Source organism: Vigna unguiculata, chromosome 9, assembly GCF_004118075.2.
Source record: "Vigna unguiculata cultivar IT97K-499-35 chromosome 9, ASM411807v1, whole genome shotgun sequence".
Classification (NCBI taxonomy): domain Eukaryota; kingdom Viridiplantae; phylum Streptophyta; class Magnoliopsida; order Fabales; family Fabaceae; genus Vigna; species Vigna unguiculata.
This window is the reverse complement of record NC_040287.1, coordinates 17399535-17418354: the sequence shown is the minus strand read 5'-3', so window position 1 is coordinate 17418354 and position 18820 is coordinate 17399535. Positions and strand designations below refer to the sequence as shown.

The 18820-nt window shown below is 35.7% G+C and overlaps 1 protein-coding gene and 1 long non-coding RNA gene across 3 annotated transcripts; both read right to left on the bottom strand.

The window, feature by feature from the left end:
* Positions 1 to 1346: 1346 nt before the first annotated feature.
* Positions 1347 to 16090, bottom strand: LOC114164051 (ribonuclease J-like). Of its 2 annotated transcripts, XM_028048526.1 has the most exons (17): positions 15917 to 16090; positions 15604 to 15841; positions 15388 to 15511; positions 9695 to 9751; positions 9200 to 9391; positions 9046 to 9123; positions 8268 to 8450; positions 8096 to 8176; positions 6952 to 7017; positions 6772 to 6864; positions 6380 to 6505; positions 5994 to 6107; positions 4586 to 4681; positions 4399 to 4496; positions 3923 to 4323; positions 2669 to 3144; positions 1347 to 1803 (listed from the first exon to the last, which is right to left on the bottom strand). In XM_028048526.1, exons 1-17 carry the CDS (start codon positions 16008 to 16010, stop codon positions 1708 to 1710), a joined length of 2613 nt encoding a protein of 870 aa, XP_027904327.1. In that variant the 5' UTR covers positions 16011 to 16090; the 3' UTR covers positions 1347 to 1707. The 2 variants fall into 2 exon arrangements, with proteins under 2 accessions (XP_027904327.1, XP_027904328.1); XM_028048527.1 differs by lacking the exon at positions 15917 to 16090 and having other exon boundaries at positions 15402 to 15511.
* Positions 10297 to 15380, bottom strand: LOC114164052. Its single transcript, XR_003599475.1, has 2 exons — positions 10801 to 15380; positions 10297 to 10713 (listed from the first exon to the last, which is right to left on the bottom strand). It is a non-coding gene; the product is annotated as an uncharacterized LOC114164052 (long non-coding RNA).
* Positions 16091 to 18820: the final 2730 nt, after the last annotated feature.

Sequence of the window (18820 nt, the reverse complement as noted above, 5' to 3'; positions counted from 1 at the left end):
TTGGGCCGTCTCGGCCCACATGTATGTGCTCCTTTTCTAATGGCCCATTTTTTGCTAAGTTTTCTTTTTCTTAGTTTTTACCCCCTCCGTTTTTTCTGAGAAAAATATAGATTCAAGACTAATATTATAAAATAGCTTTACACTGCATCTAATCACAAACTACTAAATGATAAATTTATATATTTATAGATTTTTAAGATAATTATCGGAGAAATAAAAATAACATTGTTTCTTATTAATTAATGATATAAAAAAATTATATTGTAAAAATTATTTCTTATTTTCCTCATTCTGAATTACTATACTGGTTGGTACCAGCATATAGCCCAAAACATCTATAACCGTTATTAAAATTTTTAACAGGACTGTTGTGAGTTGGGAAAAAGGCCTTACCTTGTCAAGAGAATGAATTTTAGGTCGAGAGTAAAAATGCTTTTTTATATTATTGCATTATGCTTTTACTGCTCAAATAATGATATTTGATATTTTTTATCTTTCGCTTTATTCCATTCAGCCCTTGAATTTATTAAAATGTTTGGTTGTTCTACTGAATGTATAGATTATTGAAAACAAGTTTAAAGAAATGAATTATAATAAAATTACGACAAATTAAATTGCAACAAAGAATTAATTATAAAATATCTACTTTAAACATTTTTTTTCCATTGTTAGCCCACCACTACGGATAGAGAGAAAAAACTGATTTTGTGTGGATAAAATATCAATGTACTCTTATTTTACATTTTTTTTATTAGTAATATTTATATAATTTAATGTATAATTAATTTTTCTCTTTTACCTTTTCTATACAATAATAATAATAATAATAATAATAACCTTGATAAATTTTTTCTCCTATAAAACGACTTAAAACTTATCTCGTTCTATACCTAATTCCTCCTTTCACTTTCTTCTCTAAATAAAACTAAACCTAGGGTGAAATTGTAATTGTTTATTTTGTGTTCCGTGGACCTTGATCACTTCATCATAGGCCAAATCCATCATTTTTACCATAATTTTTTTGCCTAATTTAATTGCTTGTCATGGCATTTTGATCTCAATCTCTTGCTAAGAAAGAAACCCTTCAACACTTGAAGTCTACAGGTACAATGCAGACAATTGCACCTTTATAGTACTCGGCCTTCCACAAAATCAATGATTCAATGCTTGCCAAAACAGACCTTGCTTTTCGTAGAACCATGTCACTCAACTTCTAAAGGAAACAACACCCTGTTCTTTAAAAATATGGTTTGAATCCTTTGACAGTTCCCCCTTATGTTTGAATTTTGACAGTATTCATAAGCCTGGGAATTTAAGTTGGAACATGAAGGTAAAAGCATCGACACTTTTTTTCACAGTTCAATTTGCAAAAATGCAGACATTTCAATTGCTGCTTCGGGCACCCAATATGTGCAACCAACAAAAATAATAAAAAATAATTATAAGATATGTATTTGACAAATTAAAAAGGAGACAGGCATTTGAGGTGGATAATAAATCGTCGCCTATACCCAGATATTCCCGTGTCAGTTTGAAGGCAAACCCACTTATGTTGTCTAACCCTCAACCCTTAAAAAACTATGGATCTTCGATGTCATGGAAGCCATGGATTATCTTTCCATTCACCATGCTAAAAACTGATCAACAATTGTAATAGATGGCTCTCAAAAATATTTTATCCAGCTCAGTTATTCGCTATTTTTCCAATCATTTTGTTGCAGGAGCTTCTTTATCAGACATTATCCTTTCCATGTCCTCTATATATGGCCAACTTTTCTTGCTATCCTTCTCATTCTTGATCCCCTGCAAAATACAAAATAAGTTATTTGTTATCATTTTGTTCAGTGCACAAAGCTGTACTGTTCTACTATAAACTTGTACTGCAGCTGAATATGATCTCTTATAATAATACCAAGATATGAAATGTGAGGTGGTTTACTATCTGTATGTTAATGAATGTAACTAACACGAACAGAGAGAACAGTGAAAGAAAGAATCCTGTTTTCTTTAACCTATTCTTTGAGATACAAGGAATTCATTGAAACAAAAACTCGGTAAATTTCTTTGGCCAACAATGATAAAAGGGTACTGTAGATATTTACTATCACAATTCACAGGAGACATGAAGTTATAACAAAACTTTCATCCTACCTTTATGAAGTCAAGCCCTTGTAGGGAGGGTAGTCTGACAACTAAATGAGTGTAAGAAAACCTCACAAGACCAAAATTTGTAACATAGTTTTCCCATCAAACACAAGAAAAGAAAGTTTGACAAATCGGACTCCCACAAAAGGCGAAGCAGATTGGTGCCTATGATGTGAATATTTTGAATAAGTTATCTTGACATTCAGATTTTAGGGAAGTATTGTAAACAGATTGAACAAATGTCTTTCGAATTATTGATTAAAAACTGGCAATTAGAATAAGAAATTAAATTCCTTATTTCACATGAACAGAAGATTTCTTTAAGGTCACATTGTTATGTGAGCGAAAAATTTCACGAATCATTATTAAAGGCATGAATTTTTCATCCCTTTATACGTTATACCACACAACCAGTGATCAGCATTAATCATAAAAAGCAGCCTGCCAATTGAGGATGGTTTTAAGTGGCTGAACAGGTTTCTTTAAAATATGAACAAAAACTGGGTAACAAGAAGAAACACACCTCATATTTAAGTACCAAAGATGTCCACAAAGATTTGCACTGTCCAGGACTTCTGCTGATCCCATCAGCCAACAATTTTTGAGATATCTCTTCCCAGAGGGCCATCCTTCCCCTCACAACTTGAAATCTGTCACGTAGTTCCTCACGCATACCAATCAGCTTCTTAACTTCATCAGTTTTCCATTTATTTCTCTTTACTGATTTTGAAGACTTGGGTTCAGAAGTAGATATTTCTTCAGACTTTGCTTCATCAATGATCTTAGAATCATCTTTCTTCAGATTGGACTCATGCTCCTTTTGTGCATCATAAGCATTGTCAGCACCCAAAGGCTTCTTGACAGGTAATGGTGTAACGAATGGTTTCCAAAACTCATCTGAATCCTCTGATTCGGATAAATCACCCTCAGCTCCGCTTGCAGTGTTGTCTTCCTCAGATAAATAACCCTCAGCACCACTTGCATTATCAATACTATCATCTGTACCAAATAATAGAACACATAGAATAAACATTAAAGGCACAAGCATAAAAACATTACATTAGAAGAAAGAAATACATGTTATAGAAGCTATATATCTCCATCCCAGGTGTGTAAAAATGCATGAGTGAAGTCAGATAGTGTCTATAAACCATGCATGTCCATTGCATTCTGATGTCCATTGCATGAGTGAAGTCAAACAGAAGCATCTGAGTTATGAAGAAACTTACAGTGCCATTCATTTAAGAACAAGTACGGTCCAAAACATTCATAGTCAATTGCTTGCGCATTTGAAACAACATGAATTCATTATCTCAAAATTCACAAGAAAAAGTAGCTAACTTCTGAGCAATCAAAACTTAATCGGACAAAGACATTGACCTTATATTGGATTGGTTGAGAAGGAAACTTCTAGTGTGAAAACCATGATTAGCTAGGTAGATTAAAAAAAAGCTTCCTTAAGCTTCACAAACAATAACTAAGTTAAATGTAAGAAACTGAGTGCCACATGTCAATAATAAAGAAAGACATTAGCCCTGAGATACTTTATTCTCAACTAGAGATGCTGTCATGCTCCCCTAGCCATGCAAGCAAAAGTCATCTAGGCGTCACCTAGGCTAGATATAGACAAACCCTTCACTTCAACTCGGGGAAATTAGAAGGAGTCAAGCAAACATACACTTGATGTCGCATATTAAATAAAATCTAGAAGCACAAAAGCAAACAGACCATATCTCCATAGTTCTATATGCATTCCTCAAATGTACATTGACGTTACCTGTAATTTGCAGTGAGGTGGGCTGATTTCCTTTCTCGTGTCTATCCACTGCTCTTTTTGCTGTTGATATTCCAAGACCCGCATGGGTTTTGCCAGACAATTTTGCGTTTATCTCATCTGTAATAGTGGATGCAGGATTTTCTATAGCAATGGCAATAACTTCAGGCCGTTTACCACTATACTTCCTCACCATCTTTCTCAATACCTCAGACACAGTTCTTTCTATGTGAGCCAGAGGACTATTTACAGGGCAGCTTGAAAGAGCAGCATGGGCTGATTTATAGAGTGCATCCATCAACTTTCCTTTGTCGAGCCATAAGCATCTTGTGGTAATCCTTATCTTCCCTTTTAAGGTATTTGAAGCCAAACTACCTAAAACTTTGGGGCGAAATATTTCCATGCTGAAAAGTAAATATTAAGATGTCATTAAACATGGCATACTTCCTTCATTTTAATTTAAAACTTGAAAGATCTACCTAGAAACAATGATGCCATCTAATGCGATTCTCAATCTTTCATCAATGAAAAGTTCATTTGATGTGCCAAATGCTCTATCTCCATCACTATATTTCAACTGCGTGAAAAAAATGAAACCAGAAAATAAAACAGAAATTATTAAATAATTTCTACTTGAGAGCCAAGAGAGTACAGATGGCTGCCAACCTGTAAATTCTCTTTTCCAAGAGAAATGAAACCATTAGAAAGGACTTTTCTATTTCTCAAATGTGTAACACCAAGCATCTCTCCATTCTTAATGACCTGGTGCATAAAGTTCATCAATTCGTTCAATATGTTATGTAACAAGTCATGTTAAAATACTCTTTTGGTCCCTTACCATTTTTGTAATTTTTTTTTTAGTTATCTTTTAAAATTTTCATTTTGGTTCTTTACTTTTTGAATTTGAATCAATATTGTCCTCATTTTATCTTTTAAATTAAAAGATGTAAACTCTGACCCCAATAACTCAACATTCTGCAATTGAAAATAAATGGGAACCCTAAACAATTAACATCATCAAGAGCCCTAGCCTCCATCAAAAAATCTTGGAGCGATTGTAAGAGCACGTAGTGGTCTCCTTGACTACATGAAGAGAAAAAGAAAGGAGAATGAAAGGAAAGAGGGACAGAAAAAGAAGGTGAGCAAGAGACACAGAGATGCAATAGTGATGAGAGCGGGATCACAACAATTGGGGTGAGCAAGGAGGGAAAACATGGAAGAGAGGGGCTAGTTGCAGTGTTGCTGTCGCAGCGGTCCACCCTGGAAGCAAGTGTAAGAAGGAAGAGGGAAAGGGGCTGAGTTGGTGGAGCAAGAGGAAAATGGGAAGAAATAGCCCCTGGCACTCAGAAATAGCCTTTTCAGTGACACAGGAGGCTTCCAGCAACAAATTTTCTTTTCTTGTCCTTGCTCTCCTTTCCTACGGACAATTCTTTTTAAGTCCAACTGTAATTTGCAGGCTCTATGGATCAAAATGATTCTGGTTAGGGAAGGAAGGGTGAAGGAAGTAACAAAGAAATGTTTTAACTGATTACTTGGAAATTATTGGTTTAATGCCACTGAAATACCCCATGACTTTGTCTGTCGGTATTGTTGCTACTGGCTCGGTATTCGTGCTGGGGTATGAAATATGTTTTATGCACCTGTGACATTTGCTTAGACTGATTGAAATTTGATGTGGGTTGATGAAGCTGATTTAAATTGCCATTGGTTTTTAATAAAATACAATTATTATAGTGGCAATTTTTAATCACCACTACTTTAAAATATTTACAGACTAAAATCTTTAAATTTTAATATAATAGATTATTATAAAGTGGTTAAAACAGCCAGTATATTAATTAATTATTTTAATACTAACAGCGTAACCTTTGGCTGATGGAAAGGATCACATTGGTACTTTTGTAAACAAAAATGATCATAATGAAACTTCTAAAAAAAAATAAAGGACCAAAATGAGTTTCATTAAAAGACTAAGGACCAAAAATTTGTATTTTAACATATATAGCTCACTGTAATAGGCCACTAATCTCTTCTGCATTTCATCACAACATCTTATAGGAAGCAAATGACTCACAGCAGTGTGCCGAATGCCAGTTGATTTTCCCAGTAATTCATGTTCCTTCAGGAACAAAAGTTCTCCATGTATGGGAAGAAAATGTTGTGGCTTCACTATTCTAAGTACTTCTTCCTGCCGAAAAAACATATGGAAATTGTATTGGAAGACTCATTAAATGAATGAGTAAACTGAAAAGGCATCAAAACAAAATAACTAGTTCAGAAGGTCTGCTAATTCTTATGATTCGTGAAATATCAATGTGGATCTAACCACGAATAAGAGATATAATGAGAAGGCTTAACATGTCTTTGAAAATTGGAGTGAATCCAGTTTTGGTCCCCTAAATTTGAGAAAAAATAAAATAAAAGGAACAAAGAAACATTGACATGCAATAAAAAAATTACCAATTCTCCACGATATGCATGACCAGATGTGTGCAGACCTTCATTTTTTCCCATAACTATAGTTGATCCAATTTCCGATATACGGTTTAGCATTTTCATCACACGAGACTCGTTACCAGGGATAACCTAGCATTTTAATTTAGAATCAGAGCCAAAACACACATACTTATTTGTCGATAAAAAATAATGTATTCTTACAGTAAAAACAAAATCAGAGAAAGGTCATGCAGAAATTCAACATGGTTACTAGAATGGGTTGGGTAAAAATAGTATACTATCAAGTTTCAAATACTGATATCAATTCGCTAGAAACACGCATTTAACTAAACTACAGATATCTTGGCCTTTAGATAAAGTAATAAAAACAAATAAAAAACAATATTTTGTCATACCTTAGCTGAATACAAAACAAGATCTTCCTTGGTTAGTTTGAAAGCATGACTACTTCCATACGATGCAAGGTTCAAAGCAGCACGAGGTTCTGCCTGACACAACAGTACATATATATGGTCATGTCAATGTTTATAATTCATGAAATTAGCCACTCTTTTAAGGATATTGAAATAACGTACTTGAGAACCTGTTGTTACAATTAGCAGATCCTTTGGAGCATAAGCATCAATATCCTCTGCTTTCACCTTATGTATAATTAGAAATAACGAAATGCAGGGCAAGAGACATGATATGAGACTCACAAAAGCTGTTATAAATACATGGATAAAAATTAATAGTTTTGAATATAAATTTATACACAAACAAATAATGAATAAACAAGACGAAATTATCCAAACAGCATGGAAACGAATTAGATTCATACAGTTAAACAAATAGTTATTGGTTCACAATGTATTAAAGTAGCCAATAAATACTTCCAGAAAAAACAAAGATGTGGTGCTGTGATTGATGTGTGACAAAAAACTCACTTGCCATAAAGTTCAAGCTGGTAAAGTAAAACAGCCCAAGAATTATATTAATAATTGTAACAAACAAACCATCTAACATGAAAGTCTACTAGCCTTCAAAGTCCAAAAGTGCTTATTCTGAAAGATGAATTTTGAATTCAGTGATAAAGGAGGGAGGACCAAGTAGTTCATCAGAGATAAAAAATAAAAAAAACAATTCATTTAAATGACCAGGTGGAACTTCTCAATAATTAGGCAAAATTCAGAACTGGTGATTAATCTTCTTGCAACGAACTTCTTAATATATCAAATTAATAAATCAAGTTGATCAGCATTAGATTTGTCCAACTTCTAAAATAGCCAAAACAAGCTTTCACTGACTTTCTGCTAACAGCCTAGTTAATAAAACATGCTGGTCAGCACTATACTTATGGCGCTGTAATCAATCTCTCACGAATTAGGCAGAATTCTGCAGCTCTTGTAAGAGTAATAGAGAGTTATTCTCTCAAGCTTTGAAAGCTGGCTAGTTTCAGCTATGTCAGCATAAGTGCATTAGCCTCCCTTGAATTCTGCAGATCTTATAAGAGTAATAGAGTTATTCTCTCAAGCTTTGAAAGCTGGCTAGTTTCAGCCATGTCAGCATAAGTGCATTAGCCTCCCTTGTATTTTTTCTCTAGTATATAACTGATCTCTTCAATTGAAGATTTAAAAAGAAAAAAGAAAATCGATAACAGGATACAAGTTCTCAATCTCTCTTTTCTTTCAACTACAAGTTCTCTAATTTCAACAGCAGCAAAGTTCAAACATTTAATACCAGAGTGGATGGATCAATTGGAGCCTTTCCATCCTTCCAAGCTGCATCTAAATATGTCCTTAAGGACATGCCAACAAATACCTGATAACAGTTAAAATCTCTTAATATTTTTGTCATTCTAAATAAGTCAATTCCGATTGCATTTAAGTATACTAGACAGGGAGAACATTACCAACTTTCTGCCAGTTAAATCAGCAGCAGCTTTCACACTTCCAAGCCGATGTAAATTGGATGCAAATTGGGTGGTGATGACCCTTCCATTAGAAGCTGAAATATGTCGCAACAATGCATCTGCCACAACTGATTCACTAATTGTCCTACCAGGTGAGAGTACATTTGTTGAATCACTCATCATCTGTAAAGTAATGTCCGAAGCAAAGATTGTTTCTATCTTTTGTCAACATTAAAAGAAAAAGATGGAAAAGATACATATTTGATCTAACAAAAAATAAGAAAACTGTCTGCATGATCATACTAAATATAAACTGATGTACATCTAACATGGCATTTAATACTATTCATTTTCGAATATGTAATAGCAAAATTAAACAGAGCAGAAAAAAAAATATGAAAAAATATCTCTTTAAGAATATTGAGTAGAAAGGGAGAAAAAAATGTTGAAAAGAATATCCCTGAACTAAAATAATATTGCAAATTTAAAAAGCCTATTACCAATGGAATACAACTTAAAATTTTGAAAATGTGGAAACATGCTCTCCTTTAAGTCCAGGACAAGCCATGAAAGCCATATTAAGTTTAATATATAAGGCACTACTCAGAGAACACCACCAAACATAGTATGTTACACCTGACCCCGTTAGAAATGTCAATTACAAGTCTATTAAACCCTCTCAACCTTCAAATCCCTAATGTAAATCCAGGGAAAAGCTCATGATAAATTCTTCAAAACCAAGATCGAGTAGCAATTAGCAAATGTCCAAGTGACTTACCAATGTTACTCCCTCTTTAGAGAGTTCCTCTAAAGCTTCACGATCAAAAACATTCCCATCTAATGGTGTCTCATCAATCTATTGAATCAACAGGAGATTAAGCTAAATAAAACAGAGGGCCAACGCTAAGAGGGTATAAATGTAAAATACTGACCTTCCAGTCCCCAGTGTGAAGAATAGTACCATCAGAACAGCGAAGAACTAATCCACAACAATCAGGAATCGAATGGGTCACCCTGATAGGCTCTATTTCAAATGGCCCAGCCACAAACTTTTTCCTCATTTTAAATACTTTGAGTCTAGATGGAACAAAAATACCATGTTCCTTCAAACGTTTGTTTATAAGCTGTTAAAAAGAAAAGTTTTATCTTCTCTGGACCATAGAAAATAATCAATATAAAGAACACATTGTTTAATCTGATCTGAAAGAATATTTGATGACGAAAGTATACCAAATTTTTACTATAAATAATAAATATCAATTACTGTAACACAAAATGAAGAATTAAAGCATTATTTCATCAATTTCATGATAATGTTAACACTAAGATCTGACCTTTATCGCTTACTATGCATTAATATTTTCAATCCACAGAAACTGAACAAATTAACAAGTTGACTTATTTCAAGAAAATTTCTGGTCAAATACCTCCTTTGTAAAGGAAGATGAAAAAATTGGTGTATTGGAATCCAATGCCGGGATGACCTGACAAACCAATGTAAGTTAAGTTAAGAATAGACAAAAGGAAAGAACAATAAACATTGTTATGAAATATGAATAATTGATTAGAACCCTTGTCAATAACTAACAAATTAATACATATGAACATCATTTTTTATTGTGTTAAGAATAACTAAAATTATAGTAATATTGTAAATAGGGCAGATCATATCCTTGTGATTATCTAAATTAGGGTAACTGTACATTCATGTAATTATTCTTGTATCTGTGATACTCATATAGAAATAGTTGCTGTGCTACACACAGATTCAAGAAATAGGAAGCTCATTGTAGCAGGAAATACTCTTAGAGTAGCAGGGGGGGAAGCAATGGCTAAAAAAGAGCTCTCCAAATGCTTTTAGTAAGAATTCCCCCTCTAAAAGAATGTGCAGATAAATAACTCTATGATATACCACTGAAGATGTAGAGGGATTAGAGGGGGGGAAATCATAATCTGATAGTCTCTAAACTGAAGGGAAAAAGAGTGTCCAAGAAAATGCAAAAAATGTTAGAAAGACCAAACAGAGGAAGAAGAGAAATCAACTGTAATATTGAACAATACTGGTTTGGCAACATATATGTCTTACATCACATCACAAACTGTAACAGCAAAAAGGATAACTGCTGCTGCATAACTGCACTATACATAGTAGGAAAATAAAACAACTGCCATACTTAACTTCCTAAAAATAAGACACAAATACTAAAAATACGCCCTTAAAATAAACCTAACAATTCCCTTAAACTGAATGTTATCAACTATTCGGTTTACATCAGTTCAGTTTCGGAACATACTCCTAAAAATCCCCTAAGCTTCAAGAAGGTATCATGTTTGAATGGTTTAGTCATTATATCTGCTAGTCATTCCTTTGTGTCACAATAAACCATCTTCACCTCACCAGCTTTTATAAGCTCACGAAGAAAATGAAATTGCACATCTGTGTTTGCTGCAACCATGAATAACATGACTGTCATGTGACAGTGTTGAAACAGAGAGAGAGAATTGTGTGACTGAATCAGTGAATTTAAATTACATTAAACTCAATTGAAAATATACAGCATCAGCGTTTTTGCATGTGCAGTGCAAATACACATAATAACTTCCTGTAACAGCAGTTTGAGGAAGTTAAAGACAATAACAGATTACAATAACTTCTTGTAATTAAAATATACTAAAACGAAAATAAAATAAACCAGAATTACAAGACAAACAAACTACTGTACGAAACTCTGATAAATAAATAAAATACAAAAACACTAATAAAAGCTTAATTGCAGAACTACCATCACAATGAATGACAGTTGTCTTTCTCGTTTGGTCTAGTATTCCTAGCACTCGCTTCAACCAAACTGCTTGACAAGAACAAGAGGCTGCAGCAATGAATTCAGCTTCTGCAGTTGAGATCCTAACTACTGGTTGCTTCTTGGAAGACCAACATACTCTCCTGAAACCATTAGAAACACATAGCCTGAAGTACTCTTTGTATCTTCCAAATCCCCAACATAATCATTGTCAGTATAAAGCAACAATTTCAGAATTTCCTCCCTTCCTGCAGAAAATTCTAAAATATGTTGTTCCTTTCAAATACCAAATCACCCTTTTGTTGCTTGTAAGTGAAGCTTAGTAGGATTCTCCATATACCTACTGATAAGCCTCACAGTAAACATTCTATCAGGTCAAGTAGCTGTGAGATATCCTAGACTACGACAATTTGTTTCAAGTAAGTCTTTTCCACCTTGACACCATTTTTTCATCCTATAGAAGTTTTGTGCCTGGAACCATTGAATTTCTCACAAAAAATTGTTTTTGCCACACCAAATCTGTGCAGCACTTCCACAGCATAGCTTTTTGACTAAGAAAAATTCTATCAAACTTTTGTATGACTTCAAGACCCAAAAATTGCCTCATTTTACCCATATTTGTCATGCCAAACTCATGTTTTATGGAATTTTTGAACTCTACAAACATCAACTCATCATTCCTTGTGAAAATCAGAACATTAACATACAAACAAACAATTAACATTTCCCCACTTGTTGTTGTGACGAATAAAGTATGCTCATATTCACACTTCTCAAATCCTTCCTTTAGAAAATAACCTTCTATACAATGTACTAGGCACGGGGTGTTTGTTTAAGGCCATAAAGTTCCTTCTTCAACTTATAAACCTTTTTTCTCTTTTTCACATATCCACATGGCTGTTCCACAAAGACAGCTTCATTTAAGTTACCATGTAAAAACACAGATTTTACATCCACCTTATGTATGGTTCATCCTCGCTATGCTGCTAATGCTATCACAAGATGAATAGTGTCTAGATGTGCTACAAGCACAAACACATTTGTATACTCTACTCCATACTTTTGAGGATAACCTTTCACTACAAGGCAGCCTTATACTTACTTCTCCATGTTCATCAAATTTAGTCTTATAATCCCATTTAACTCCCACTTTCTTTCCCCCTTTAGGCAAATCTGTCAATTCCCATGTGCCATTCTTTTATGTTGCCTTTATTTCAGCATCCATGACCCTTCTCCACTAGTCATACTTGACAACATCTCTAAAATAAATTGGATCAGCAGCAGCAGCAGCAAACAATAGAAAATATGCTGCATTCCCTTCATCTGACAAGCCTTCTCCAGTTTCATAATCTTGCATCCAATGCTTCTATGCCTCCTTTCAATTGAGATCAAAGAGCCTTCTTGACCTTCCTCTACTTTTGCTGAGGAAGTGTATTCAGTATTAGATCCTCCTTGGTCACTTCCTCCCTCGGTTTTAGATTCCACTTTATCATCTTCACCCCATTCTAAATCATGCAGAACTACTACATCAATTTGCTTATCCCAATTCCAAAGCTTGTCTTCCTTAAATATAACATCCTTGTTATATTCTTTTTGAGATTGGACCATAAAGCCTATGAGCCTTAGACTCTCCCCTGACTCCTAACATAACACAAGTCAAGCTCTTATCATCTAGCTTTGTTCTCTACTGCCAGGCACATGAACATGAGAGATACATCCAAGACCAAAAATATTCAACAGAAGGCTTGACTCCACTCTAAGCTTCTTTTGGAGTTTCATGTCTCATGATCAATGTTGGGCTTCTATTCAAGACATGTATTGTCCACTTAACAGCTTTTGGCCAGAAATTCTTAAGACATTTTCTTATTCAACACCATGCTATGAACCATATTCATGATGGCTCTATTCTTGCATTCACCAACCCCGTTTTGATGTGGTGTGTATGCAGCTGTTAGTTGTCTTTTTATACCCTTCAAATCACAAAAATTAGTAAATGCACGTGATAGAACTTATCCACCTTGATCAAGGTGTAAGACTCTAATAAACAAATTGGTTTCCTTTCAACACGAATCTTAAATTTAATGCTTTTGACTTTTCTATCAAAAATGAATCCCATGTTTTTCTACTAAAATCGTCTATGAAAGTAAGCAAGTACCTATTTTTGCTGTTAGACATAAGTGCAATGGGTCCACAAATATCTACATGTACTAATTGAAGATTTGAGTTGCTCTCCAATTGCTCTTGTTTGGAATTGAGTCTATATGTTGTTTCCCCACTAAACAATCTCTACACAACTTTAAAGGTTACTTTAACTATGGTAAACCATTCACCATTTGTTTTTGATATAGAGTCTGGAGACCTTAGTAGCTTAAATGTCCATCCCTACAATGCCAAAGCTGCACAACATCTATAGTTGTGGTAAAATAAGCAAATTTAGGTGGCTAAAATATTGCATGTAGTATGAACATTTTGTTTCCATAATCAAACCTCGATTTGGATGGTACAACTTGCATTTTTCATGTTGAAACACAATTGAGTCCCTTTCTTCTAATTGGCCAACACTCAACAAACTATTCTTCACCTTTGGCACAAAAACCACTCTTGTGATGATTTATACAATGCCATTGACTAGTAACTTCACATTTCCTTTTCCTTTTACCTTCAAACTAGAATTGTCGCCTAGTTTTACAAAATCTCTAAAGTTCCCATTAGAATCTAAAAAGTACTCTTTTTTCTACACATGTGATCACTACAACTTGAGTCAAGGAACCATGTGTTCTCTTCATTGGTTTTCTACAACTCCAAGTCGGCCATCAGCAACATCTCTTCTTCAGCTTCTACACAATTTACTACTTGATCATTTTCCTTGCTTGGAAAATCCCATTGATAATGACCCAACCGATGGCATTTGTAACACTCTATTGTGGTTCTATCAAGCTTTCGTCTTCCTCTTCCGTTGCCTCTTCCTCGACCTCTTCCTTTAAAAGTGCTATGAGCTCCCCTTCCTCTAGATTGATCGCCATAAGTAACTTTCAATATTTGTTCCTCATCAACATGAGAACATATTTGTTGTTCATGAACAAGAAGACTACTTTGCAACTCATCTATGGCCAAGGTAAATGTATCTTTTTACTCTTCAATATAACACAAAACATAACCATATTTGGGTGTCATTGATCTCAAGATCTTTTCAACAACTTCAACATCCTTCTTTTTTATTCGTTTGCTTTCATTTTGTTGGCTACGGTAAGAGTCTGAGAAAAATAGTCATTCATTGACTCATTTGCATAACCTCAAATTCGTTGTGAAGGGGTTTGCAGATATACACGCTTAACTCTAGTGGAACCTTGTCTCATGGACTCCAAATGTCTTTTATTGTATCCTTCTTTAGGATTGTTTCTTGATGATAACATTCTAGGGCTTGAAATAGGTAGTTCTTTCCTTTTGAATCTTTCAAACTTACCTCATCAATGTTTTTATTCTGTACTTTTGTGAGAGGAACATCCTTTGTTGCAGGAATGCCATGTTCCACCAAACTCCAATACTCATTTGAATGCAAAATGTTTTCCATAAGCATTGCCTAGTTATTATAATGACCATCAAACTTTGGAATTGCTGGTTGCACAAAACAGCTATCTGTTGTCATGCTTCAAACACTACACTCGCAGAAACTGCTGTTGTTTCTAATTCCAAACAGCCACCCTAATGGAGCGTCTGATACCAAAGGTCAGCAAGATTAAAACATAAAAAGAAGAGAAATCAACTGCAATATCAAACAATACTGGTTTGGCAACATATATGCCTTACATCACGTCACAAACTGCAACAGCAAAAAAGGATAACTGCTGCCAAATAGCTGCACTATACATAGGGGGGAAATATAACAACTGTCATACTTAACTTCCGAAAAATAAGCCACAAATACTTAAAATAAACCTACAAAAAATTCAATTCCAAAAATGAGAAGTGGTAGTCGATTGTCAGTGGAGTCCATAACCACGTTACACAAATTGGACAGAAACAGCCTTGTAAGTTATAGCTAGCAAGTTGCAAGGCCCACAATTCAGTAAAACATCTTTTATATTATTAAGGGTCACAGTTGATAAATTACTCCATAGACACTTCAAAGAGAAAAAATAATAATAAAAAAAATAAGTTAATATAAGGAGAAGTTTTAAAAATTAATCTGTGCATAAGCCAGTTTTAACACATTAACATGTGCAAGAGTTCATTCTTCCTATTTTCAGCTCCCAGAAGGCCAGGCAGTTTATCCAAAGAAACTCTAATTGGATTAAGAAGCACAGAGAAGGAAGCATTACCCAAGGCAACGCACCAATATGATCTTCATGACCGTGTGTTATGACAAGCGCCTCAATTTTGTGGCTCCACTTTCTTATAAACGTGGTGTCAGGTATAATCTTCTGAACTCCAAGCTCGTCATAGCTGAAGAAGCGCAGGACAATGCAAGAGAAGTGATGTCACTAATTTTGATTTGGCCACAAAATACGGTAACACACAGAAGACGAAGGGTTTACTCTGGAAACATGACACCGGCGTCGATGAGGATATAGCGGTCGTGGTTGCCGACGAGCATGCAGTTCATCCCAATCTCCCCCAAACCACCAATGGGAAGAACGCGAAGCGGAGGCCCATCGGAGCCTTCGTAAAACTGCTCCATCTTGCGTTGAACCGAGTCCTCCATGCTTTTTCTAGGGCCTTCGATTCGCCTAGTTCTTCTGCGAGGCGCTTTGGTTGTAGACCCATGGGTGCTCCCTGAAAAAAGCACGTGCGTGAAATGCCATAAACTTGAATGCGAAAATGGCGTGGATTGGTTGGGTGGTGACGTACCTGGGAGTGAAGAAAGTGAAGCGGAGGTTGTTGCGGTTGGTTTGCGGCGGAGAGAGAGACGGAGAGAGAGGGAGAGAGAGGTGAGAGCAGCCATTGGTTGGAAGAAGTCCCACTTCGAAGGAGTGGTGGAATAGCGGGAAATGGAGTTTTGTTCATTCCTTCACTCACCTTCCTCAAATATCTTTCTTATCTACTTCTGTTTCACGGAACCTGTGTCCCACACGTGTGATCTTTTATAAGAAGATATTTCTTATTCACTTACTGCTGCATTTTTATGGCAAATTTTTATTAGTAATTTTGCAAGGGATAAAATTTTAAAATTTATGCATATAGGTAAGTTGTATCTATATAACATGATTTTATTATAAAATGTCATGCAAACATAATTTTAGAGTTTTTAAAATAAAAATGTGTTAGACTAATATGATGAATAAAAAGTCATATGAATCAAATATGGAAAGACATGAAAAAACGTTACTTTAGAATGGATAGTTTTTTAAAAATAACGAGACACGATTATTGTAACACCCTGTTTAATTAATAAAAATAATTAATGGAAGCGTCACACAAAAGTAATGTAGAACGCAATCTAGGAGTTTAAACCTTACTCCTTACAGTATTCGAGGCATACCACGATATCAAAACATAACAGAATACAAGAACCAAATGCTAACCGTAGATGATGGAGTATTAAAGAGTAAAGCAATACATGGACCATAGCCCTAACGAAAAGCCCAAACAAAACATGATGTCCAACCCAAGCAGACTATGCAGCGGAATCCTCTCTTCCCGGTTTACCTCGAGTGCCTCTCGCATCTGTTCACATCAACAAGTTGATGATCATAGCAAAGGAAGAAGAACCACATACAAGACAATCAAACAATCAAATAGAGTAAGCTAGAGTAGAAACCATACCTCAAGCAGTCACATGTTATTACACCAACCAAACAGTACATATATCATCCAATCATGTTACGACTCCTCAAGCAATACACTAGATTTTGACTCGACTCATCTGAATATGTATAATCTAGTCGGATTCAGCGGATGCTTGCACTTGTGGTGGATACCTCTGCTCACCCACGAGCTAAGTGTTACAAGTGTTATAGTGTTTCAATCCCCACACACAAGAGTAGCCCTTAATGAGTTTCAGGCCTCCTGCTACTCTCACCACAAGAGTCAGTTCGCTCTAAGTGAGACTAACTGACTCCTTAGAGTGTTAGGATGCAACCTTACCTTGTATCTTTACCAAATTATACAGATGGGGCACCACCATGAACACCCACCAATAGGGGTCATGGAATTACGTCCCGACACTTGAAGCACGACCCTGAAATCCCACCTAGAGATTTCAAGGAATTACGCGCTGATACATACCAAATATATTCCAACAATCAATTAACAATAATCAAGCATTCAAACCTCATGTCAACCATTGTAATCATTCCTCGTTCGTACCCCATGTTACAACAATAACAACTCATCCTTCCCAAAGTCCATGAATATAGAGTTTCGTCTCATAACAATACCATTGCCACTTTAATACCAACCTTTTCATTCATTTTACATGCCAAGATCGCACCAACATACCAATTCAATTCATAACTACATGTATTTCATGCCTTTATAAACTTCATACTCTAAATATACAATTCAATCAACCCAAACAATCCATAACGGTCAAGTGAAAAGAACAACGTGGCCCCGACGGGTCTCGCTCAAGCCAGGAGCCCTCGCTCAGGCGAGGGGAGTCCCCTCGCTCAAGCTGTAGGCCCTCGCTTAGGCGAGATCGCGACAGAGGCCCTGGGAGGTTTTTCGCACACTCGCTTAGGCGAGCCCTCCCTCACCCAAAGGTGAGGTTCCTCGCCTAGGCTGCAATTGTAGCGACACACCTCGAGCTCCCATGCGTTCTCACTTAGGCGAGCATCTCTCGCTAGATGCTCGCCTGAGCGAGATAGTACCTCGCTCAAAACGAAGACCCTCCACCTGAGCGAGAGTTCGAGCGCGAGCTAGGTTTTGTTTCTGCAAGTCTCGCCTAGGCGAGACAGGGTCGCTTGGGCGAGAATGTTAAGTCTCACCATTGTTCTCCCTGCAACAGTCACACACTCATGTCCAAACAACAATGCCATTCCATTCAAACGCTTACAGTAGTATCTTAACCACACAATCATGCAACCATTGACCAAATAAGCAAGAAACGAACTGACATGAAATCTCTAGCTTCCCTTACCTGGAAATAAGCTAGTAGACTATCCCGACGCAACTTTGACACCGAACAAAGGAGCGCAGCAGCTCCAAGAACCAAGTAATAAGCTGGAAAGAAATAGTGGGACAGAACAAAATGAGGTCATTGAGATGAGCTAAAATAAAACTAGAAGAAGACTACTACGAGCTCAAAGGCAACTTATGTGGAGTGGAAGAGCTTGAGTTGCTTGGGGAAGTTGACGGCTAACCCTAGCAGAGCGTTCTGAAAGGAAGAGGGGCAGGGTTTTAGGTACTGTTTTGCAAGAATGAGACTGAATGGGAAACCCTAGCAGCTTTAAGGGCCTTAGCACCCTATGGGCTAGCCCTTAGGCCCAACAGATTAAGGCCAACCCTTAAACATTAGGGCAGAAAATAAAATTGGGCCTTACAATTATTTTAATATTAAAATGTTAAAGTATAAATATAATTTTGATAAAAGAGTTTCATTACTTTAAAATGTTTTATCTCTTTAAAAACTACATTTATAAAGTCATTTGACTTTTCTCTACTCTTTCATAATCTTTGTTTATCTTTTTGAAAATTTGAGGTCACTATAGTGATTCTCACATAAAGTTCTTCAAGTCTTCCTGACCATTTTCTTCATTTGAGTAATTTAAAGTTCAATCATTTTTTCCATGTCAAAAATTTGTTTTCTTGTAT